Consider the following 25,601-nt stretch of genomic DNA (forward strand, 5'->3'; position numbering starts at 1 on the left):
TCAGTACCTTAACGAGGAACAATTCTATTCACTCCATTAATGGAACTTTCAGAGAACAATTCTATTGTTTTAGTGATGGAATTATACGTTTTGACGCCTTAGGATAGATTTGATTTGTGCGTTGGGAAGAACGGAAAAAAAATATAAGCTGGGAAGAGCACCTCTTCTTTCCGCGTGGGGCATTCCGAGAATTGAACTCGGGACCTCTCGCACCCTAAGCGAGAATCATACCACTAGACCAAATGCCCGCTCTGTTCTTCTGGATGAAGAAACCTTTACTAATTTGACAATATACAATTTTACTTTTTTCTTTTTTCTGTATCCATAGAATATGCTTTTATTCAATTTAGATTGTTATGTTTGACACAAACATACATAAAGTTTATAGTCAACAAATCGAATAATAATATCAATTAAGGTTAGAGTAAGGGTGTTCGAATCTCAGTTTAATCCAGAATTAAATGCTATACGATCTGGAATAGTAGGGATGTTTAAATTTTAATTTAATTCATAATTAGGCACTATACAGTCTGATTTTTGGTCTACTATTAGGTAAGAGTTATTTTTTAGTCTGATTTAGTTTAAGATCGAAAGTTGACTGATCTCTTTGAAGTTACCATTTGAATGTTAAATGTGGTCATATTAGTTTGTTTTGTAAAAAAATTAAAAGTTTAAGTTAAATGTTATATTTTGTTATTGTTTTGTTTTATGAGTTTATTTTGTAGAAAACTAGAAATTAAGTTAAATGTTATTATTTTGTTTTGTGAAGTTTGATATTGAATTAAATGTTAAATTTGGTGATTGTTTGATTCCTTTTAGGGAGTTAGATGCTATTATATATGTTATTTGAAATGTTGCATTATTTTGAATTGTTAATTGTTGATTATTGTTTAGGTGTTTTCTTTTGAGAAAATTTTTGTTTGGATGATGTATATTAATTTTAAATGTATTTTTTAAGAAATTTATATTCAAAAACTGAAAATAGGAAAACAAAAAATATTGGACCAATCCGATTTTCAATATCTGGTAATTTGGCTGCTAATGGGAAGAAAAAAAATGACCAAACTTATATTTTGGTCATTTTACTTTCACATTTTTTTTTAGATATTTAAACTTTTCACAGTTTCAATTATATCATTGGATTTATATTTTCAACTCAATTTAATTTATATACTTTGACATCTTTTTTGTGTAATAATTTAAATTTTTTATTATTTTAATTACACCAATACATTTATATTTTACAGTCAATTTAATCCCAATATTTTGATGTGAACGTATAGTTTGTCATCTTATTTTATTTTTTTCTTTTCAATAGTAACACACAAAAATACATGGGTTAAATTGACTCGAAAATGCAAGTGTAGAGGTATAGTTAAAACAACAAAAAATTTGAATTGTCACATGAAAAAAATCAAAATATAAAGATTAAATTAATTTTAAATTTAGGTTCATAAATATAATCAAAATAATAAAAAGTTTAAATAGTCACATAAAAAAAAGTTAAAAGTTAAAAGTATAGGACAAAAATATAAATTTAACAAAAAAAAACTGCAAGAATTAATTATGTGTTGCCAATAAATGAAAAAACAATAAGAGAATTGCAACATAATCCCAAAAAGGGGGCATTCCGAGAATCGAACTCGGGACCTCTCGCACCCGAAGCGAGAATCATACCACTAGACCAAATGCCCGACTCCTTGTTAGTGTTTGCTTAAACAAGAGGATAACTATTGCAAGCTGGCAATTAATTTGACCGTTTGACTTCTTCTCCACCGCCTTGAATTATTCTGCCATCCGCAATTCACTGCAATCCACATAAGTAATTAATTAATCCTATCTCCTCTCTCCTCCACTCCATGCCATGCTTCTGTTTATACCCCCATTCCATTCACAGGGAATTAAGATGATCAAGCTGAGGTCCCCGTCCAGATAGAGGAGACGAAGAGAACAACCAGCTAGCCAGCGGCGGTTGGATCTGTTGTCTTCTTGCTCTCTCAGCCTCAGCCCATTCATCGATTCAATCTTGAGGCAGAGTTTGGAGGCAATTGCTTGATTGATAATGGCCTTTGCGGGAACAACCCAGAAGTGCACAGCCTGTGACAAGACTGTTTATCTCGTGGATCGCCTTGCTGCCAATAACCGCATTTACCACAAGGCCTGCTTCAGATGCCACCACTGCAATGGCACTCTCAAGGTACCCTGTAATGGCACTAAGATTCGTGATTCAGCGTTGTTATTCTTGTTGATACACATTCATATATATATATATATATAATCAATATTGATAGGACATAAGCTGTGTTATTCTTCCGCACCAATTAACAAGCTGTGTTTCTGACGTGCAGCTCAGCAATTTCAACTCTTTCGAGGGCGTTCTCTACTGCAGGCCTCACTTTGATCAACTCTTCAAGAGAACAGGCAGCCTGGAGAAGAGTTTCGAAGGTAGCATCCAGTGCGGGAATTAATGCAATTCATTAATTAATCTGCAACTGCAAGCAATCATACACTAAATTTTTTGATTATTTTTCTTTGGTGTTTTTGGGTCAGGAACCCCAAAAGCTGCCAAACTAGAGAAACCAAGTACTGCAAATAAGGTCTCAAATATGTTTGCTGGTACCAGGGAGAAGTGTGTGGAATGCAATGTCACTGTTTATCCGATTGAGAGGGTAATACACACACAATTCCTGTGCCATTCATCTGTATTATGCAATGTCACTGTTTATCCGATTTAGATAATGCAAAACTGACATTATCTTCTAAACCATGTAATTGTCATCCTCCTTGTGAAGGTCACTGTCAATGGGACTCCATACCACAGAAGCTGCTTCAAATGCACGCACGGAGGCTGCACCATAAGCCCATCCAACTATATTGCCCATGAAGGAAGGCTCTACTGCAAGCATCACCACACCCAACTCTTCAAAGAGAAAGGGAACTACAGCCAGCTAGAAAATGACTTTGGATCAGAGGGGACTGTTCCCCTTGCTTCCACTGAAATTGCTGCTAAATCATAACCCACTGGAGATGACCAAATTGTGCCCACTTTTTGCCCCTCTTTTCATTTTACACACAACCTCGACATGTTTGCAATGTTAGAAGAAATGTCCCTTCCCTTCCAGGGATCATGAGTTTTTGGTGTGTTTGGGCTCTTGATTATGCAGGAACTTGTGATTGACATGTGTTGTTGTGGACTTGTTCTAGATTTCTCCAAGTTTGTGTTTTACTGTTAATTTAATTAAGTTCCTCAGTTTATCAGTGTGATTGATTTCCAGTAAATCAATCTCTTAGAATAAGTTAAAACATCACAAATGCTTACTAAATTTTGCATTGAAAGTACAAAAATATTACAAAATTTTAATTCGTAACCAAAAGTTCACTAAATTTTAATTTAATATATAATTTTATAATTATCTCAATTACTGTTAAAAAAGAAACTAACAAAATATTAATATGGATCCAAATGAATAATTAACTCGACCTGGAAATTTAAACTTGACTCATGATGCTTATTTAATCCAATACAAATTAATAAAAAATGGTCATTGAACTTTATATTAAAATACAAAAAAATTATTAAATTTTAATTTATAATCAATTGATAATTTAATTTCAAGTTAATATATAATACCATAACTATCTTATTTTAATGCCCATTAGAAGTGAAAATATTAAATATAAACTACTTTGTGACCAAATTTGAGAACATTTTAAAAAATAATAATAGTATTTTAATCAAAATCTCTTGTTATTTTAGCATCTCCTCTATCTTTATTTTATTTTATGTAGAGTAATATTAACCATTAGTTTAATGATAAGAGTTAACTATAATAAATAATTTTTTTTTTAGAAAAAGTATAATTATTAAATTATATTTAATGTTTTGAGTATGTGCATTAGTTGGCGATAAATACAATTTATTCTTCAAACACATCATCAATCCAATCAAAGAGAATGCTTGTACATTAAAAATATAGATTTATAAATATATCTTGACTAAAAATAAAATACATTTATTACACATTAACTTTTATGAGATTTTATTTAATTTATTATTAAATATGAAGAAATAACAAATCTTACCACAAAATGTGCTTTTTAGATGATTACAAAATGTTTAGTTAATATTGGAACTTGACACAGACCTCAATATGGAGACATCTCTCACCCATAACATAATTTATAACTTTTACCTTCCATATTTTGGCATTAAATGAACCATCTGACTTATCAGAATGCTTTTTCAATTATAAGAATTAATTAATGATTTATAACAGTAATTCTTTTCTAATTCGGTTTAATGCTATAAATAATGAGAACAAACACACAACTTATTGAAATGGCTTTCCAAAAAAAAAAAAAAAAAAAAAAAAAAAGAGTAACCTTGTACACTATCTACTCTTTCATTATTATTATTCTTATTTCTCTCTTTTCTAGTGTAATTTTGTGAAAGGTAACACATTAACAGGGCTAGCCCCGGGCATAAGCTGTCTGGGAGCCGCTTAGGGCCATGCCCATTTTAAGCCACTCAGGGACATGCTTATTTTAATTTTTTGATTTTAAATTAATTAAAAAATAAAAAAATAAAAAATAAAAAATTTAAGAATTGAAGAAACTTTAAGGCATACCCATTTCAAATCATTGTAAATTTTTAATTAATCTCAATCTTAGACCTTCCTTTTGTCAATAATTAATCTCATAGGTATCACTACAATTTTTAATTAATTTCAATCTCTCACATTCTTTTATTAATAATCAATCGCACTCATCCCCTCACAACTATTCCATGTATTTTTAATTAATCTCAATCTACTATTTATATAATTATGTTACAACTATTTCCATACGTCAGTGACTACGACCCTATCATCTTCCTTAATTCCTCTCATTCTTAATTTTTTATCTATTCATTGTCACTAGCATTTGCCATCAATATGTGCAGACATAGGTTCTCAATTCAATCAATTTCACAACTATACCTTCTCTTTAGTAATTCTGATTTCGTCTTTATCATCCCTTTATATACTTATTGAATGTATCTTTTAATTTTTTTATTAATTTTTAAATTATTAATTAATTATATATATATATTTTAATATTTATAATTTCTCCAAATCTATACTAACAAATTGACAATAGTGCCTATTTGAAAAACATATGTTAGAATAAATTAATTATTAATTTTTCATCTAAAAATGCTAAAAGAGTAAATTTATAGTAAAATATTGTAAATTTTATATAATAATTTTTTTATTTATATTAATTTTATTTTTAAATATAGTCGTAAGGCCTCATAAAATATTTCGCTTAAAGTCCTAAAATCTCAAGCTGCCCTAAGCATTAATCAATAGTTTCTTCAAGGTTCAGGATAAGGCATGAAAAATAATAATAATAATAATAAATTGCAACAGATGAACTACCAATACAGGAACAGGATACACTAAGAAAACCCTCAACTTCACCAGCCTCAGCGTGAGAAATCTTGGAATATTTACAACTAAATTGGCAGTCAGTCAGTCCTACTACTTCCCAAAGCAAAACTCTACTTTCTCTTCATTCATCTCTGAGCTTCGCTCAAGCACGTGCCATCTGCACAGTTTTGTGTAGACACTCACTATTAGTGGAACGTTAGAAACTAATGATTTTGAGTTTGTTGCTATAAGATTTTCAGGCAAAGCCTGACCATATGGCCAATTATAAAATTTCTAAATCTTGGAAACTGATGATGCTTCCAGCGTCTGAATATGAAGTGGTTAGTGGGTTATGGTTCTTCATAGAAATTTTTTTTTAAAAAAAAAATGGTGTTTCTAATGCACGAGGCTGTTTCCATAATTGAAATCTGTGACTTGGAGCAACCTTATTGAGCTTCTCAAGGAAATGAACCAAAGAAAACGAAAAATGGGCAATAAGTAAAGAGTTTACCATCCCCTGTGGGTTTCTTCCCTTGAGTGTCTTCATTGCCGCCTCGGCAAAAGCTTGTGCTGCTTCAGCATCAGCTTCGGCTGCTTCTGCCTCCCTTGCTGCCTCTTCAGCCTCAGCTATGGCAGCTTCGGCCTCTGCAACTGCTTGTGCGGCAGCTGCAGCAGCCTCTTCTGGAGTCATATTCCTCATCTTCGCCAACTCCAAATCAATCTGAGCTTTAGTTAACACGGTGATTTCATCCTTGTCAACTTTCGGAGGAGCCCGTGGCCTCCCATCCAGGAGTAACATAGACGGGCTTCTTCTCTTGTCCACTAATGCTGAAGGCGGTGGCCCTATCCTGTACTTGCGTTTCATCTGCAAAAAGGGGAAAAGATAAACAACAACAATATACCAAGCCTTTCTCCCACTATGTGAGAAAATAGGGAAAAATATAAAAGTAACAAAAAACACAAGGTTCCCATCAACCCCATTCTAATAATTTCTGAAGTAGAAACTATATTGTGCAAATCTAGTTTAAGAACACAAAAACATAAACACTGTTTTCAGTTTATAATATTTACTTGTAATTTGGAGGGGAGAAAAAAAAAAAAAAAGCAATGTGTTAATTCATCACCGTCACAAACCTTATTCCCAACCAGGTAAAGTCAGCTACATAAATCTAGCTCTCCAAATTATTTCTATCCTTGCTCATATGCTTTCAAGGCCATAAGCTATGTCAAGGGGTTTTCCACTAAGGTCTTCTTTTTCGACCTTTCTCTACCTCTTCTTCCCCCCCCTCCACCAACTCATCTCACATGCATGTTTATTGATCTTCGTCTCACATGTCTAGAACACCTTAATTGAGGAGGCATTATTTATGGCCCTCAATAGGTGCCACTTCAATCTTGTTACTAGTAATTTCATTTGTAACCGTCTTTTCTTACACTCAATTACTCTAAAATACTTAGGCCATAAATAATGCCTCCTCATTTACACTCATAATTTTCATGTGTTCGTACATAATTGCCTAACATTTCATGCTACTTTTAGCTTTAAAAGAATCTTGTGCTCACATAAAATATGAATGCATTTCTCCACTTCAACCATTCTATCTTGATTTTGTGAGTAATGTACTCAATAAAAATTATATTTAAAAATTCCAAAAGTAAATGTAACCCCCATTAAATTAGTTAAAAATTAATTATATAAACTATACATACCTACATTTTTATATAAGCATAAAAATTTAATCAATTATGAATAAAATAATGTGTATATGCCAAAATGTATAATACGAGAGAATATATATATATATATATATACACAAGTATTTTAAGTTAATTACACTAATACCCCTTACTTATTTAACAAAATAAAATTTATAAAGATAAAAATAATAAAATAATTAACAATTGCAGCAATGTTCTCAATATTGGGGGAGGTCCTTAGTGGGACATGTTTAAATTCTTTTGCATAACAACATTGAGAATAAAGCTTAATAAAGGAAAAGGAATGCTAAAATTTTAAGTGAAGTGAAAATTTTACTCAGTTAATTACAGAATGCATTATAAAAAAGGCTAGGTTATTATAATAGTTTGATATAGAATATTCTATTAAAAAGTTTTTATAAAAAAAAAATCTGTGTAATAATAATAAAACAAGAAAATAAATTACAAGCAATTTCTCTTTTACTTTCTCTCTCCTCTATTTACATTTTCTAGAAGACTCCAATATTCGTTAGGACTTGCATCATTTTTGTTATCAAATAAATTCTTATATTGAAATAGATAAATCAAAATGCCTCTTTCACACATTTCTTGTTTTATTGAAACATGTCATTGTTTCAAAATGTTTTGATGGTTTCAATGTAGTTTGATATACTCAAGCGGAAACATTGGAATTCTGGGTTTCCAATAATGTTTTATATTAATTTCCTAGAAAATAAAAATGTCTTAACCATTTCATTTGAGATTTTGTTCTATCATGCCGTGATTTTCTTTGCCTAAGAAAATCTAACCATTTATTTTAGCAAACATTTATAAATAGTTTTTATCCATTGAAGAGTCCAGATAAACCCTACAGTTACATATAGGAAACTGTTATATGGCTCTTGAACCGTTTAATTACAAGTTTGCATGCTTTGAGTTCTACAAAACTAAGCAGAAGTTATGATTTATTCTATTAATTAGCTTCACAGCATCTAAGTAAGTTTAGCACCAGATGATAAATTTTGAACCATACTTAAAGTTATGAGTCATGCTATTACCTTAATCAGTTTTCCATTAGCAGTCAAAAACTTCAATTTTGCAGATAATAACCTTTTAAAGTTTGGAGGTGCCCAGTACTGTTCCTGCAAATAAAAAATAATAATAACAACAATTAAATAATTGTTTGATATAATGCATAGAAAGAGTTGAACTTACAATGTAACAGAATTACATTGTGCACAGGATCCATTAACAGAAAGAGGTCTTACAAACACTTATACATCTAAATATACTTTTGTAAGCCGCGCCATATAAAAAGCTTGTGGTAGGACAAAAGAAACCAAACCGTATTTAACACTGGAAACGTAAGCAGTGAATACAACAAAAATACATTGAAGAAAAAAGACGTGCAATTTTGAGTCTAGTGAAATTGACATGAAGACATAATCTTCTAGGGTCAAGCAAGGCTGTCCAATCCACATATAACCTAGTGGACATGATTAACTCTCTACATTACATTACGAGATATGGATGTGCCTAGTAAGAAAAAAATTAAAGGAAGCATAACACGGTAAATCTCACTTTTCAAATAAAAACAGCCAGTGACAAGGTTACCACTCTTCAAGAAAATGTGACCATTAACATATAGCATTTGTTGCAGTTAACAGAAATAAGTACTTTTTAAGCAGATATTTACTGAAATATAGTTCCATGTAATGGAAACCCATGCTAATACAAGGCCGCAATACAACTAATGTGAAGAAGAAAACCATCTGCGCCATCATTGAATTTCAAAATGGTTTGATAAGACTGCACTCTAATGTAACATCCAAGAAAACATAAGAATCAATACTGTCAACCAATTAATAGATTCCTTAACTCCAAAATAGCTAGGAAGAGATATCAGAGATTCACTGGTAGCAAAAAGTAAATTAACCAAAGAAAAAATGGCCATGAATATATCATAGGAACATACATAGTGAATTTGTCCCTTTTTTCACCCAATGATGTAGGGAGCTAGACGTGCTGAAGTCACTGTTGCTACTAAGGTTACAGAATGTCAAGTTAGCTCATGAAAAGAGCATCCTCATTGTACAAAGTTCCTCGCTTTTATATGCAGCCTTACCCTTATTTTGGAAAAAAATTTGTTCCCACAAATCAAACTTGTGACATTCCAATCACACAGGAGCAACAATGCCATTGCTACCAAGTTAGCTCATCAATTGATAGGATTTTTTCCATATTTGTATCAAAACACCAAATAAAATGGCTAATTGAAACCTAGGATAAATGCTAATAGATAATCACAAAGATGCAAACTGTGAAAACATATACAGTAGGATGTAAAATACCTCTATGTATGTGGCTATAGTAGTCTTATTAGAACCACCAGGCTCCTCCAAGTTGTTAATAGCCTCCATGATAAGATTGTCCAACCTATAACAACAGGGGAAAAAAAAACATGATTTGGTGTTGCAACAAGAAGCAGAATAATTGACCATGGCTTGCAGAGGGAAGAAAAGAAAAGAAAAACAGACTAACCAATCTATTAAAGTTTAATTCATTTTAGCAACCCTGTACAAATTGTTGACAAACACAGGTATGCCTTGTACTTTTCTTGGTCATACGCCATATGGGTTTTGGAAGTCCTATTCAAATATTATGATGCCTATCGATGAGAAAGGATGTGAATAAAAAAGTCAAATAGATCCTCCATCATCAAACTAGAAAGTTCTTATTACTTAAATCCAACTGCTTAATTATAAGCATCAATTCAATTTTTTATTTCTTGCAACAGTTCTCCATAGCAATTATTTATGATTTGAAGATTTCAATTAAAACGTAACATAGCTTTTTTCTTCAGATATTCCTTCTCTTTTCCTTCTACTATAGCTGATTGCCCTTCTCAGTCTTGTTTCAAGGGTCTGTTGCATAGAGCTGGATGGCTCTAATATTGACTGCAAAACTTAAGGAAAAATTTACTAGATCTGTGACATTCTCCACCACATTGCATCACAATTACTGTAAGCTTAAATTTCAAAAGAAATGCTACCAGACTTGCTGGTCACATTGGTGAACCAGACTCACAAGTAATTACCCCTACAACTACAAAAACAACTCTTGGGCAGGCTTTGTGCATCTAATCACCTGTTCAACTCAAAGGAACTATGATGTACTAGGCTCCCTATCTTAACAAAGCAAAAACAGAGAAGGATAAAAGAACTCCACACTGTCAGACCTTCAAAGTAACTAAAATGACCCAAAAATGAAACAGAATGTTGTGTTTGCCTAGAGTTTATGCAGTAGAAGATCAGTAAAGTATTGGATGTTCATCGGCTGGAAGACTAGATCAATTAGGGTTAAAATACCAAGTGTAATTACTTAGTATTTGTAGGGGGCCTAACTGTAATATCCCAATAGTAGTTAGTTATATTGGGATGTCCGCCCTTTCTATAAATAAAAGGGCAGGGGAGGCAGTCGAGGATCATTCCAAGGGAGAGCTTCTCTTTCGTCTATGATCGAGTGCTGTTTTTCATTCTTGAGAAAAGAAAGGCTGAGTTTAGTCATGTGTATTCTTGGGAGAATGTGTGTATATATACTTGGGGATATAGATGAGGGTTTAGAGGCTTGATGTACTGATCGGTTTCATCCTAAATAAAAGGCTGCTCTGTGTGGGGGTGTTGACTGCTGGATGTTGATTTGCCCAAGGCATTCCGAACCAAGATTAATCTCGACTCTTTGTTGGTTTGTTTTATCTTTCTGCAATTTCAATTATCATTCCGTTTTGTCTGTTTTCTTCATTGGTTTCTAAGTTCTGTGAGTGTGCAAGAATTTGAGTGGGAATTCTCTTCGAGTTGGTCTTCGTTTGACAGTCCTAACATCAACAATCTGGTATCAGAGCCATTCCACGAACCAAGATAAGTTTTCTTGCTTTTCTTCCTTGATAATTTCTTGTTGATTTCGTTAGCTATTAGTCTTGATTATGGCCTCGACAAGATATGATATAAAAAAGTTCACTGGCCAAAACAATTTCGGCCTTTGGAGGATTAAAATGAAAGCGCTCCTAGGAAATTTAGGACTGAAAGGGGCATTAGAAGAAGAGAAAAAGTTACCTGAATCTAGTACTCCTAAACAAAAACAAGAATATAGTAAACAGAGGGAAGAAATAGATGAAAAAACCTATAATACTTTGATTCTTAGTCTTGGTGATAAGGTCCTACAGGAGGTCTCTAAGATGACCACTGCCCTATCTCTATGGAATAGGTTAGAGACCTTATATTTGACTAAAAGGCTTTCCACCTGACTGTTCTTGAAAACCAGATTTTTTTCATTTAGAATGGGAGAAGGCTAGAAGTTGCAAGACCATATAGATGACTTTACAAGGCTATGTTTAGATTTGGAAAACATTGATATAAAGTATGACGATGAGGATAAGGCTCTTGTTCTTTTACATTCTTTACCAAGATCTTATGAGACTTTTGTTGATATATTAAAACATGGAAGAGAAAACTTTTCCCTAAATGATGTTATCGGAGCTTTAAACTCCAAAGAACTTCAACAAAAGGTAGAAGTTAGGAACTCTATAGGAGATGCTCTTACAGATAGGTCAAGGACAGAAAAGAAAGATCGAAAGACTAAGGGAAGGTCTAGATCAAAGTCTAAAAAGGGTAAGAAAACAGTAAGGTGTTTCTTATGTCACGAAGAAGGTCATATTAAGAGGAATTGCCCTAAGAAAATAGGGAATTTCAGAATAAAGGGAATGCTGAGATTTCCTCCTCAATTTGTGAATTTGATTATGACAGCGCTGATGCACTTATTGTGTCAAATACTGAGGATAGGCAGGCCTGGGTATTAGACTTTGGTTGTTCTTTCCACATGACTCCTCATAGGGATTGGTTCCTAAGTTTTAGGGACATAGATGGGGGTAAAGTCCTTCTAGGAAACAACCAGGAATGTAAAATCAAAGGGGTTGGGGATGTTAAAATCAAAATGCATGATGGAATAATCAGGACATTGTCTGCTGTAAGATATGTACTAGACTTGAAGAGAAATCTGATATCCCTTGGAGAATTAAACAAAAATGGCTACTCCTATAGAGGAGTTGGTGGAGTTCTTAAGATAGTAAAGGGGTCCCTCCTATGCATGAAGGCTATCCTTCAAAATGGCATATATATGCTGCAAGCATCCACAGTACGTGGAGAGGCAGCATTAGGAGAGGGAAAATCCTATGAGCAGTCCAGGCTGTGGCACTATAGGATGGCTCACATTAGTGAGCAACGACTTAAGGAATTAGCTAAGCAAGGGATTTTAAGTGATGGAAAGGTTACAGCTATAGACAAATGTGAAACATGCATATTTGGAAAATCAGTAAAAGTTAAATTCCCTAAAAAGGCTACTCACTCCAATAAGGCCCCTTTAGAATATATCCATTTTGATCTATGGGGCCCTCCCAAAACTTATCTCATGGTTGAGCTAGGTATTTCCTATCTATAATTGATGATTATTCTAGAATGGTTTGGGTTTATGTTTTAAAATCAAAAGATAAAACTTTTGAAACCTTTCAAACCTGGAAAACCATGAAAGAAAATCAGAAAGGAAGCAAAATTAAGATCATTAGGACTGATAATGGTTTGAAATTTTGCAATAAGGAATTTGCCCACCTATGTAATCAAAATGGTATTCTAAGACACCTATCAGTTCCAGGAAACCCCAAACATAATGGTTTAGCCGAGAGAATGAACAGAACTCTTTTAGAGAGAGTTAGGTGCATGATTATTCATGCTAGGCTTTCCAAATCTTTTTGGGGAGAATCCTTATCTACGATAGCCGATGTTATTAATAGGTCACCAACCACAACCATAGGGATTAAAACCCCCTATGAAATGTGGACTGGTCACAAGCCTAATATAGATCATATTAGAGTGTTTGGGTGTATAGCCTATGCTTGTTCCAAGCAAGGAAGCTGGATCCTAGAGCAATTAGGTGCTTGTTATAGGATACCCGAAAGGAGTTAAGGGTTATAAATTGTGGAGTTTAGATCCAAATATGCCTAAAATCTTTGTAAGTAGAGATGTTACCTTTAATGAGGAATCTAACATAAAAGACTTTGGGGGAAAGGAAGAATCAAAGGATGCTGAGAAAGAAAAATTAGTAGATGTAGATCTATCTGAAGAACCATTGGATAGAGGCCAAAATAATCCTCAGGATCAGGACTTAAACCTTTAAGAAGAAAATGAAAGGTATGGAGAATTTTCTCTAAGTCAGCAGCATGACTATGAGGCATCCTCTTCTGGATAGCAAGAGAATTATGAGGAATCCTCTTGCTCAAAAAATTCCCCTGATCCAGAAAGGTACAATGTAGCTAGGGATGGGCAGAGGAGAGTTTCCAGACCTCCGGTAAGATATGGCTATTCTGATTTAGTTTCCTATGCCCTGTCAAGTGCAGTGACAGAAATAGGGGAGGAACCCCTTTCATATGAAGCAACAATAAGATTCAGAGACACTCAGAAGTGGTAGGAAGCCATGAAATTTGAGATGGACTCTCTTAAACGGAATAATACTTGGATTTTTGTAGAAAAACCCTTAGGAAAGAGGGTTGTTAGCTGTAAGTGGATATATAAAATTAAGGAAGGAGCTGGGAAGGAAGCTAAGCCTAGATATAAAGCTAGGCAAGTGGCTAGAGGCTTTACTCAAGTAGCCAGTGTAGATTTCAATGAGGTATTCTCACCCGTAGTGAGACACACCTCAACAAGGATTCTACTCGCAATTACAGCCCATCAAGACTTAATTTTAGAACAAATGGATGTCACCACAGCTTTTCTACATGGAGATTTAGACGAAAATATTCTTATGGAATAGCCGAAGGGATTTGAGGTAAGAGGAAAGAAAGAACTAGTGTGTCTTCTTAAGAAGTCTCTTTACGGTTTAAAACAATCCCCTAGACAATGGTATAAGAAATTTGACTCATTTCTGTTGTCTCAAGGGTTTAAGAGGAGCTCATATGATAACTGTGTCTATTTTAAGCATATGCCAAATAATGTATCCATATATCTTTGTCATGTCCCTAGGAGGATTAGAAGGGTAATATTGTGATAGGGATATAATAAAGGGGTAATATTGTAATAGGCTTATATTAGTTTGTTAGGAGATATTTGGTTGTTTGTTAGGAGCACATGGGTGTTGTTAGAAATTAGTTAAGGAGCTACCTATAAATATAAAAAAGCCCATTGTAAGAGGAGATGATTAGGCTTGAATTGATTAATGAAAATCTGATTCTCTCTCTCTACAATTCTCTCAAATCTCCCTCTCATTTCTCTCTTTTGCTCTCCCTCAATTCTCTCTAATTTCTTCCCCATTCTTCTTCAATTTTCCCTCTATACATTTTGTTCTTGACCTTAATTCAATTGGATCATTCCGATTGAAAATTTCAGCCCATTATGAACCCTAGGTTCATGACAAATTGGTATCAGAGAAGTTCATTCCTCGGCCATCCTCTATGTTAAGTAATTCCAGTGATCGTAGCAGCAATTAGCGTCCAGCGAATTTATGGCGAGACAGGCGAACTCTTGAGGAGCTGCAATAGAATTGATCGAACTCATAGGGAGCTCCAACAAAGTCAATCGAATCCTCAGGAGACCGCAACAGAGCAGTCAATCCTTGGCTATGAATTTGATTCCAGTTGATTGGAACTTCCAGACGAGCAAGCAAGTCCAACCCAGACGGTGAGAAGCGATTCTGGGTGAGGCGAAGCGTTGCGAACAGATAGTGCTCGCAATTGGTGAGGGAGTTCGTCAAATGCGTTCTTGGAAGCTCGTGGCCTGTCATTTGCGCATCGTTTGGCAAAGTCAAGTAGCAGTGTCGGAGGCGAGTCAGGTTGCTTAAGACGAGGATGAGACTCACTTTAGAGGCGACTTTGAAGAACGGTAACGGAGCCGACCTCGGCCATCCAGGCAAGCTTAGGGAGCGATAACAGTGACGCGGATTGGTCGGATGATTGGAGTGGGTGACCAGAGGGTGACGCGGACGGCCAGGAGGTCATGATTTGGACTTGGGAGTGCTGCTACTGTCAAAGGCGAGCATGAGTCCGTCGAAGGTGAAGCAGACGGCCGAGGTGCGTGCGACTGAAGCGGAAGACAAGTTGCAGGAGCTCCGCTGGAGTTGACAACAGGGGTGAGGAAGGCTATCGCAGCCAGTTCAAACGGATTCAGTGAATAGCCCTTGTCAAATGAGGAAGGATTGAAGGAGAAGTAGGGTCAAGTGATCAGGATCCAAGTCGCTGTGTGTGTATGATAGAGGCAAGCAAACCCAGGCGATCTTGGCTGTTTCTCCTTAGCAACGAATCTCGGCCACTATCCAGCTTCGGATTCCTCTTACTGCCACTAAATTCTAGGGATCTAGGAAGAGGACCCAGATATGAGGCGCTGGAATTCAGATCTAAGAGGGTAGTGTTGGTTGTTGCGTAGATCAGGAGGCGGCTCTTGGGTGGGTTCCAACGCTCATTGACGGTTAATTTCTGATTGTTCATAGGCTGTTACTTCTCGGCAGGTCTCGGTTCAAATTTGTGGAAAAGAAAAACAGATCTGGTAAATTTCGTGGTTGACCAATCAGCACAACAATCGGATTCAAGCAGCCAATTACTAAGTTAGAAGCGATACAATAGACCACTGTAGTGAGCAACTCTAAAATTTAGTTTTGAAATCTGGTTAACTTGTTTGAATTGGTAAGACGAAGAGGAGCGAGTGCTTTTAGGCTATTGAACTACATTGAGGCGATTCTAATGTAGGGTCGATTAGCTCAGGGAAGTGTGGGATTCAGTATGTATAGAACTCCTACTACTTGGTCCTCGCAGTGTCTTGTTCGTGAGAAATCGGCCATGGGAAGCAGTGCATGCATAAGACAATTGGAACCTCAATTGCAGCAGATGAATGCTTCATTTTCAACTAGAATGGAGCTTCAATGGCAGCCAAAGAAGGATGCATTTTCAGTTTACAGTAACAAGGATAAGCAACGGTGTAGTTGGAAGAATCAAATATGGGGAAAGAAGTTTGAGAATGAGTCTAGCCGAAGGGATAAAGGAACAAGCAGTGGGATTCATGAAGAGTGCGAGGAATTTGGCCGTATGTTTCGTGAGAAGCTATAGGAGTTTGCAATGATACTAATCAAGAAGTATCATTACAACTTTTCCATTGAACACTTCGATAATTATTGCGAGAGTTTTAACAAGGAGGAATTCCTTAAAGCGGAGCAACCAAAGGAGAACAACCTTGCTGAAAGTAAATCCTTGGTGTACTCCAGCTACTAGCAAGTAAAAGTATTTCCATTGGAGGAGGCCTCTATTGAAGATATGAAAGGGTCTAAACATACTACTCTCTTGGTCTTGGCTATGGAGAAGGCTGAGGAGTATGTGGAATGACGCAGCGTGTAGCGCGTGTGTAAAAAAAAACACACCAAAATAAACCCTTGAAAGAACAAACTTCAATGGCCGAAGCTTGGCTTTCAAGAAGACGCAAAAACAAGACTGTTTTGCTAAGAAAACCCAAATAGGTTGCTGAAATTTGATTGAGAAAAACTTGATTACAAACTCTAGATCCTAGGCATATTTATAGTATTTGGCTAATCCAAATCCATCTAATATTTATAAACAAAATCCAACTAGAATTCTAATAGAAATAAATCCTAAATAAAAGTCAACTAGAATCCTAATAAAAATAAAACCCTAATAAAACATGAAGTAAAATCCTAAATCAAGTAGAAACGTGAAGTAGAATCCTAAATCAAGTAAAATCATGAATTAGAATCCTAAATCAAGTAGAAACATGAAGTAGAATCCTAAATCAAGTAGAATTCTAAAACTTAAGAAGTATTAAAATATTATTCCGGTGTTACTATTCCGGTGATACTGTTCCGGTTTGGTCAGGTCGAACTTGGGCCAAGTCTTGATTGGTGACCGCATCATGGAAGAAAAGATTAGGGAGCAGAAAGTGGAGGATGGCACTCAATCAATTGGCAATCTCTCAGGCATTGCTACTAGCGCTGAGACTCTTGATGCCATTGATCTCCTGAAACAACAAAATAAGGAGTCTAAAGAGAAGGAACAAAGGATTGCACCGGGTACCTTGCTCGGAACATCCCACATGTATGTCATTGGCATAGGCACACAAGACAAAACAAAGTTAACATTGCAGCCCTAAGAGTTGGAGGATGGGGTTGTAGGATTGACAGCACATCAGGAGCAATGGAGGATGCAGAAGGATAAAGCGAAACAAGATGAAAGGAAGAAAGGGAAGGACTTCTTTGTTGAAGGGATCGAGACCCTTGATGTTTTGCTCATTCATGTTTCCATTGGTGTGGCAACAAGCCATAATGCTATTGTTGCTGAGGAGAAAGAAAAGAGAAGGAAAAAGAGAAGGGAAAAACAAGATAAGAAGAAGGAAAAGCAAAGAAGAAACCACTGGGTGAAGATGGGCATTAAATAAAGAAGCAACGGTTAGGTGGTAATAAGTTTCTTGGGAACAAGAAACATTTCAAGGGGGGGAAATTGTCATGTCCCTAGGAGGATTAGAAGGGTAATATTGTGATAAGGATATAATAAAGGGGTAATATTGTAATAGGCTTATATTTGTTTGTTAAGAGATATTTGGTTGTTTGTTGGGAGCACATGGGTGCTGTTAGAAATTAGTTAAGAAGCTACATATGCCTATAAAAATGCCCATTGTAAGAGGAGATGATTAGGCTTGAATTGATTAATGAAAATCTGATTCTCTCTCTCTCTCTCTCCAATTCTCTCAAATCTCCCTCTCATTTCTCTCTTCTACTCTCCCTCAATTCTCTCTAATTTTTTCCCCATTCTTCTTCAATTTTCCCTCTATACATTCTGTTCTTGACCTTAATTCAATCGGATCCTTCCGATTGCCAATTTTAGCCCGTTATGAACCCTAGGTTCATGACAATCTTCTCTTATATGTAGATGATATGTTGATTGCAGGCCAATCAACTAAGGAAATCATGAATCTAAAGCTGAGTTTGAAATCAGTTTTTGAAATGAAAGAATTAGGAGAAGCTAGGAAGATATTAGGCATAGAGATTAAAAGGAACAGGCAGCATAGGCAGCTAATTTTGTCTTAAAAAACCTATCTTAGCAAGTTGGTTAAGAGATACAACATGAGTGATGCAAAGGGTGTATCAGTTCCTTTTGCTCAACACTTTAAATTATCACATGAGCAGTCTCCTAGGGATGAAGAAGACATTAAGGAAATGAATAAGATTCCTTACTCTAATGCAATTGGGAGCTTAATGTACAACATGGTTTGTACAAGACCAGATTTGGCCCATTCTGAGTGTATCTAGTAGGTTTATGGCCAATCTGGGTAAAGCTCATTGGAATGTTGTAAAATGGACCTTTAGGTATGGCTTTGGTTTATGGTGGAGGTAAATTAGAAGAAAAACCTTACATCTTAGGGTTCACAGATGCAGATTTTGCAACAGATATTGACAAGAGAAGATCTTCAATAGATTATGTATTTCAGCTATGGGGATCTTCCATTAGCTGGAAAACAAATCTGCAATCGGTAGTGGCATTGTCCACAACCGAGGCAGAGTATATTGTTGTAACTGAAGCAATAAAAGAAGGCCTTTGGCTTAGAGGAATCATTAATGAACTACTAGGAAGAGATGTTAAGGTTAGGCTAATGTGTGATGGTCAAAGTGCCATCATTTGGCTAAGAATCCTTCACACCATGAAAGAACCAAACACATAGATGTTAGGTATCATTTCATTAGAGAAATTCTTGAGAAGGAGGAGATAACCCTAATAAAAGTTGCAGGAGAAGAAAATGCAGCTGACATGTTTACCAAAGCTGTCCCTAAGTCTAAATTACAACATTGGTTATCCATTCTTAATGTTCTTTGTGTCTAATATGATCAGTGTTTTGTCTTACATTCCAGATGAGAGCAAGTTCAGGGCTATCGAGTGAAGAACTCAAGGAAAATGGTGGATAATTATTGTGTTTGCCTAGAGTTTATGCGGTAGAAGATCAGTAAAGTATTGGAGGTTCATTGGCTCGAAGACTAGATCAATTAGGGTTAAAATACCAAGTGTAATTACTTAGTATTTTTAGGGGGCCTAATTGTATTATCCCAATAGTAGTTAGTTATATTGGGGTGTCCGCCCTTTCTATAAATAAGAGGGCAGGGGAGGCAGTCAAGGATCATTCCAAGGGAGAGCTTCTATTTCATCTATGATCTAGTGCTGTTTTTCATTCTTGAGAAAAGAAGGGCTGAGTTTAGTCTTGTGTATTCTTAGGAGAATGTGTGTACGTACTCAGGGATATAGATGAGGGTTTAGAGGCTTGATATACTGATCGGTTTCATCCTAAATAAAAGGCTGCTCTGTGTGGGGGTGTTGACTGCTAGATGTAGGTTTGCCAAAGGCATTCCGAACCAGGATAAATCTGGTCTTTTTGTGGGTTTGTTTTATCTTTCTGCAATTTCAATTATCATTCTGTTTTCTTAATTGGTTTCTAAGTTCTGTGAGTGTGCAAGAATTCGAGTGGGAATTCTCTTCGGGTTGGTCTTCGTTTGACAGTCCTAACATGAACACAGAAAAAAGGATCAACTATCCAAGCAAAAAATATATATTTGAATAAAGCAGCAAGAACCTTCCTCCATCTCCTTGACTCCAGCCCCTTATAATTATTGTCATACTTGATGGTCCAGACCAAAATTTTTATCGACCCTAGGCCTCTATTTTTCTTCAATAGCTGCTCAATGATTAGTGTCATCAATCAAAGAAACGCTCACATGGAATCCCAAGAAATATGCTACAGGCTTGTTCACTCTTTTCTTAACCCACTCCAGCAACCTCATGCCTATCTTTCATATATTAATCAAAACAACTTCAGCACCTGCATTGTCAGGACACTCGAGCATTAGGGTACATATAACTATCATTATACCATCCCTTTAATTATAGAAGAAACACAAAGAAGCCTGCAAGACATTTAGCAAAAATAGAGAAAAAAAGGTCCTCACATTTATGCTTGGTATCGAGAATGAACAACCTGCCAATTGTGTATCTGTGATTCAGATTTTGCTCAACCTCAAAGTATAAGATGGGATGACTATGCTGTTGATGTATATCCAGGTATTCCTCCCTTGCATGGGTCAAATGGAAGTGTATTTGTAATGCAGTATACCAAAATTGACACTCCCTTGAAACATCAAATAAATGAAAACACAGGCCACTTAACTAAAATGATATATTAGTTTTCTTGCTTTCATAGCCAGGTATGCCACTCATGAACCTTATTTTTTAGTTGAAATTACAAAAATTAAGCACCATGCCTCCATTCATGTCTTCATAGAATGCTTTTGTTTCACTACCAAAACTGCTTTGATAACAAGCCATTGTACAATTCCATCTGTAACAATAATGACATCTCATGTTACAATACCTAGGCCTTTAAGTTCATGGTACTCTAGTTATTTTCCACATGAATTCTTGCACAGGGCTCATTTAAGCTCTTCTGTAAGACCAGGCCCCAAAATCTCCAATGCCTAAATGCTTGCTACAGAAAGCTGAAATATACTTTTCAACAGTTGCCACAAAGGATTATGCCTTCATAGCATGTATTATCATTACTTGAATTAAATAGACAAAAACATTGTGCATGTATATAATTTGTAGATGTTATATATTGCATAATAAATTGTTAGGATTCGCACTAGTTAAGTTGTTAAGTCTCGATGGAGGGCTTTGTATATAGCTGGGGAATAATTGTGTATGTTTATATTTTATGAGTTTAGAATATAACGGAAATAACTTGCTGTAAGTTATTTCCAATAGTCCTTTATTTCCTTCTATTTGCATTTAAGTCCTTGGTTTGTAACCGCCTCTATCTCTTATAAATAGAGGCAGATAGGCTCTCGGGAGGGGGTGATTCAGCATTCATTCTTTTCGTTTTCTATCTTGCACGGGTTCTAGAGAATTGAGAGTGAGCAAAGGCTCAGTCCTTGTATTCTCAAGAGGTAAGACTATTGATTCATAGCAAGAAGTGTGTGAGAGGGAGTGCTGTAATCTTGATCGCTTTCTAGTGGATTTGTCAAAGGCTTCGGGAGTCTGGATGTAGGGCATTTTCATGCCTGAACCAGGATAAATTTTATGTCTCATTTACCTTTCTGTTATTGCTTTGTTTTTCTCTAACTAGCGTTATCCTATTTCTGTTCCTATTGGGTGAGAGTTGGTTGTGAGAGAGTGGGGTTTCTTGTGTAGTAATCGGTCCAAGATTCAACATAAATCATTGATTGAGACAACTAATGAGATGGATACTAGCTAAGTTATCCTACATTCCCTACATAATTAAGTGTGGGTAAATGTAACACCTCCATGTGGTTCACTTAGTGATATGTTGCCTCTACAATCTACATACAGTGATCTCCTGTTCATGGTCCCGCACGTTAGCCTAGTGAGGTGTGATGATGCTGACACATAGACCAAGGGCATGATGCTTAGGATCAAGCCTTCCTACTACTATAAGACATGCAATTCCTTAATTTCAAGCTCCTAAGCCTCTAGAGGCAACCTGTTATATGGGCTTAAACCAAATTACATTGCCATAAGCAAGAAGCAATGATAGAATTTTATGTTAAGATTAGTTCATAGAACTTGGAAGGCTAGCAGGTCATTTGTTTCAAGTATAAAAACTAATTGTCAGCAAATCATGAAAAGACTTGATTAACTTGAAAATTTTAGTTGTACAAAACACCATGGTTGGACAATCAATCTGTGCCCTTCAAAATCACATTCGTTTTTTCGAAACCATTTTCTCAAATAAAGAGTCAGATGATGTGTAGAGAATCACTCGTGTCAAGATGAGAAACATCTAACTAGCATGAGTTCAAAGGTTGAAAGATGAACCTGAAATTAAAGATGAAGTGATGAACATAGAAATTTGCCATAAAAATAGCAAAAACTCTCATTTGATATGGTAGGGGATGTTACACTCTGTTGCATTGCTATTTAGTACATAAAAAATAAACCCACGCATTTACAATAAATAAATTTTCAAGATGTTTATTCATTAGTGGTAACACTGATTCTTCAAGCAAGATCCAAAATTACTAGAACATGCCTTGAACTTTGAAGAGAGTAATGTCATGATTTCATATTTGATGCTAGAGGGCATGTTACTGAGAGCAAGACTCAAACAAACTATGTTTAATGTAAAAAGATACAAGCAACAAATAATACCATGATCAAATTGCATTTGGATAATAGCAGGCATACAAACTTCATCCAGTTTTGACACATTATTAGACAAATCATTATCTGATTAGCAAAAAATGAATTAACTAATTTAACTAGAAAACCAATAAGCCCTTACATTATAATCATTGTACAAAAGAACATAATTTTTCCGTGCTAACATTGAAATCAAAATTATAAAGATGTCAACGTTATCATTTTTGCTTTCCTTGTCCTGATAAATCTGGCTGTCACTGTTACACATTTGCTCTCAAGTAATCAACTGGATCGCATCAAAATTTAAAAAGCCCATTATCTGTAGCGAACAACTTATACAAACATGAAAGAAGTCAATGCCACCCTAAATCAATAAGAATAGCATCTAACCTTACGATTGATCTTTTCGGAACACCAGTCTGCTGGGCACTACCAAAAGCTGGAAGAGGCTTAGCATCAGCAATTTCTTCATCACTTTGCACTACTTTACCAGGAGCAATAGGGGTCTCATCCTGTTTAGGGAGAGGTTGCATCCTTTTAAGGGCTAACCTAGCCTTCTCTCTAGAGCCCCATCCATTTGCCATTACACTCATGTTTCTCCATTTGTCCTATCCACATTGAACCAATTTTTAGATTATATAAGACAGAGAAGACAAGTAAACATACAGCACAAGACTTATCTAAATGGCCATTATCTTGACTCACCAAACAACTATAACATTTCACTATATACCTTGAGATCCACATTTGAACGTAAATACAAGACACCACTAAATTCTTGATCTTTAAGTATTGTTCGCCATTTGCCTGCCCCATGCTTAAGGACGCCAGCTTTCAGAGCTGCTTCTTCTTCTGGGGTCCATTTTTGCTTAGGAGCACCCATCAAGGATAGTGCAGAACCTCACTGAAGAACATACACAGAAACCAGTTGCTCTAGTGAGCAGATGCAGGCAGGAAAAATAAAGTCATAGAAGTGTATGTATACATGATAATATGTATATATATAACTATATAACACGTGCATTAGAGTCACTAAGATTCTCAGAAAAGTCCAGCCAACTACATTTTGTTCATAGGTTGGTCTGTGAAATGAATTGGTTCATAGTTCTTATTTACATTGTTTTTAGACATTTATGATGAAAATATAATGTGGGGCATGGTCACACAAGAACTCAAAGGATACTAAGAACGAATCTCAAGACCTTAAAACACTGAGGAGAGAAAGCAGTGGTCATTCATATTCCATAACCTATCACATTCCTTTAATCCACACTCACCACACCACACCCCTCCCCTAGGAAATTCTATGTGCTAAAACAGAAAAAGAGCATGCTAAATACACACACAGACACACAGTTCTTTTCATCTTCCCCAGGACATGAAATTTCAAAAGCAGGAAAACTCTCACTATCTAGAGAAAATAGTCGTTTGAATCTAAACTTAGTGTGATTCTTTTCTTTCATCCTAGGCTCCAAGGCCCTCCTAGGCTCCAAGGCCCAAAACTAAAATTCATAGTCAATTTCCTTTCCTCCGCAAAAGTTTCGTCAGCAACGAAGAAAACCTTCATAAATTCCCCTTCTGAGCAGAACTAAAGGTGCGACCGGCACAAGAGGAAACCAATCCAGCCACAAACCGCGATCGGAGATTCCACGGAAGAAGAAATTCAAATTACACGACGAAAGTGACAAGTACAGCAACAAGAAAAGCAGATAAAACAAATTTAATGTGCCAGAAATCGAAGCCCTAGCCACTTCATCTTCATATAAGTCCCGATTTTCGAAATTAGGATCGCAAATACGATGTTTTGAAAATTCAATAAAAAACGTCAATCATAAGGCGACGAGTAAAGGGATAAATTACCAGAGAAATATGAATCGGAGAGTGATTTGCTGCTCGGAGAATTCGAAACCCTCTTTCCCCCTGTTTGGTTTCTCTCTCATCTGGTGGCGGAGCGCATGTTTTGTACGGATGCGGATAGTTATGCTTAATGGCCATGTTCTGGTGACGTGGATTCTGGTGGCCATCTATATCGCACACGTGTAAACTTGATTTGATCAATTTAATAAAAATCAATCAGTATCAATGACGAGCACAAGTGTCTAAATAAAGACGTTTTGTAGCTGTTTCTTTAATTTTAAAAATATTTTGGGACTGTTTTATAATATTATAAAAATATAAAAAATATATTTCCATTTACACAAAAAAAATTTCATCTTCTATCTTAATTTTGTAATTTTTTTAAAATTTATTTTTAAAATTTGTTTGAATGAAAAAATTTGTGTCTTCTATCTTAATTTTTTAAAATTTGTTTGAATGAATTATAAAATTTATGTTTTTTTTTAAATTAAATAATTATTTTTTTATTTAAATTATATTTACAAAAATAACTCTATTTTTTTATATACGCATTTTCTCACATTTCTATTTTCTTACTTTTTCAAAAAAGTCATTTTTTTGTTTCCCAATATATCTGTCTGATGTCCCCTTCTTGCGGCCCCGTGCCCCCTTCATCTGGCTGAGAAACAGAGGCAACTAATGACTCCACCCAATTCTACATATGAAACTATTATACAAAGAGAAGTTCATTTAGTTATGAAATTTAGAGGAAAAAGTGAATTCGTGACTTTTTAACTAACATTGATATCTCTGTACAACTTGTTTATAAATATTTATTGGTTATTGGTAGGGTTGATAATTTTGAATACGATTCGATTACACGATACGATACGGAGTTAAGCGGGTTAAGATTGGGGTTAATCGGGTTCGGGTGACACGATTATTTTCGTGTCTTAGGCGGGTCAACCCGTTTAGACACAAAATGACACGTTTAATTAAACGTATTAACGGGTTGATCTGAACACGTTAACACGATTATATATGAAATGACACGTTTAATTAAAAGGGTTAGTGGGTTGATTTGAACACGTTAACACAATTATACACGAAATAACACGTTTAAAACTAAATAACACGTTTAACAGGTGACACAGCACGACCCGTTTAAATTAAACGGGTTAAATAGGTTAACATGTGACACAACATGACACATTTAGTTAAACGGGTCGTGTCGTGTTACACGTTTAATAAATATGTCGTGTTCGGATTTAAGAAATTTGACACAATTATTAAACGGAGCGTGTTCGGGTTAACCTGACACGTGTTATACGTATGTCTCAACACGACACGATTACGACCCATCAACACGAATTGTCACCCCTAGTTATTGGTTGACTTGGTGTGAGTTTTCTAGAAAA

The 25,601-nt window shown here is 35.4% G+C and overlaps 2 protein-coding genes and 2 non-coding genes across 5 annotated transcripts; 1 reads left to right on the forward strand and 3 right to left on the reverse strand.

The window, feature by feature from the left end:
- Window positions 1-176: 176 nt before the first annotated feature.
- Window positions 177-248, reverse strand: TRNAP-AGG (transfer RNA proline (anticodon AGG)). Its single transcript has one exon. It is a non-coding gene; the product is annotated as a tRNA-Pro (tRNA).
- Window positions 249-1,569: 1,321 nt separating this feature from the next.
- On the forward strand, window positions 1,570-3,205 carry LOC127801467 (LIM domain-containing protein WLIM1-like). The gene is made up of 4 exons (XM_052336659.1): window positions 1,570-2,197; window positions 2,349-2,445; window positions 2,551-2,669; window positions 2,793-3,205. Exons 1-4 carry the CDS (start codon window positions 2,063-2,065, stop codon window positions 3,015-3,017), a joined length of 576 nt encoding a protein of 191 aa, XP_052192619.1. The 5' UTR covers window positions 1,570-2,062; the 3' UTR covers window positions 3,018-3,205.
- TRNAP-CGG (transfer RNA proline (anticodon CGG)) lies at window positions 1,623-1,694 on the reverse strand. Its single transcript has one exon. It is a non-coding gene; the product is annotated as a tRNA-Pro (tRNA).
- Window positions 3,206-5,378: 2,173 nt separating the features above from the next.
- On the reverse strand, window positions 5,379-24,340 carry LOC127801465 (telomere repeat-binding factor 1). Of its 2 annotated transcripts, XM_052336657.1 has the most exons (8): window positions 24,208-24,340; window positions 23,081-23,251; window positions 22,738-22,955; window positions 20,168-20,260; window positions 9,461-9,545; window positions 8,168-8,251; window positions 5,923-6,276; window positions 5,379-5,589 (listed from the first exon to the last, which is right to left on the reverse strand). In XM_052336657.1, exons 2-8 carry the CDS (start codon window positions 23,228-23,230, stop codon window positions 5,575-5,577), a joined length of 999 nt encoding a protein of 332 aa, XP_052192617.1. In that variant the 5' UTR covers window positions 23,231-23,251; window positions 24,208-24,340; the 3' UTR covers window positions 5,379-5,574. The 2 variants fall into 2 exon arrangements, with proteins under 2 accessions (XP_052192617.1, XP_052192618.1); XM_052336658.1 differs by lacking the exon at window positions 20,168-20,260.
- Between the last annotated feature and the right edge of the window lie 1,261 nt (window positions 24,341-25,601).

This window comes from Diospyros lotus, chromosome 5, assembly GCF_014633365.1.
Source record: "Diospyros lotus cultivar Yz01 chromosome 5, ASM1463336v1, whole genome shotgun sequence".
Taxonomy (NCBI): Eukaryota; Viridiplantae; Streptophyta; class Magnoliopsida; order Ericales; family Ebenaceae; genus Diospyros; species Diospyros lotus.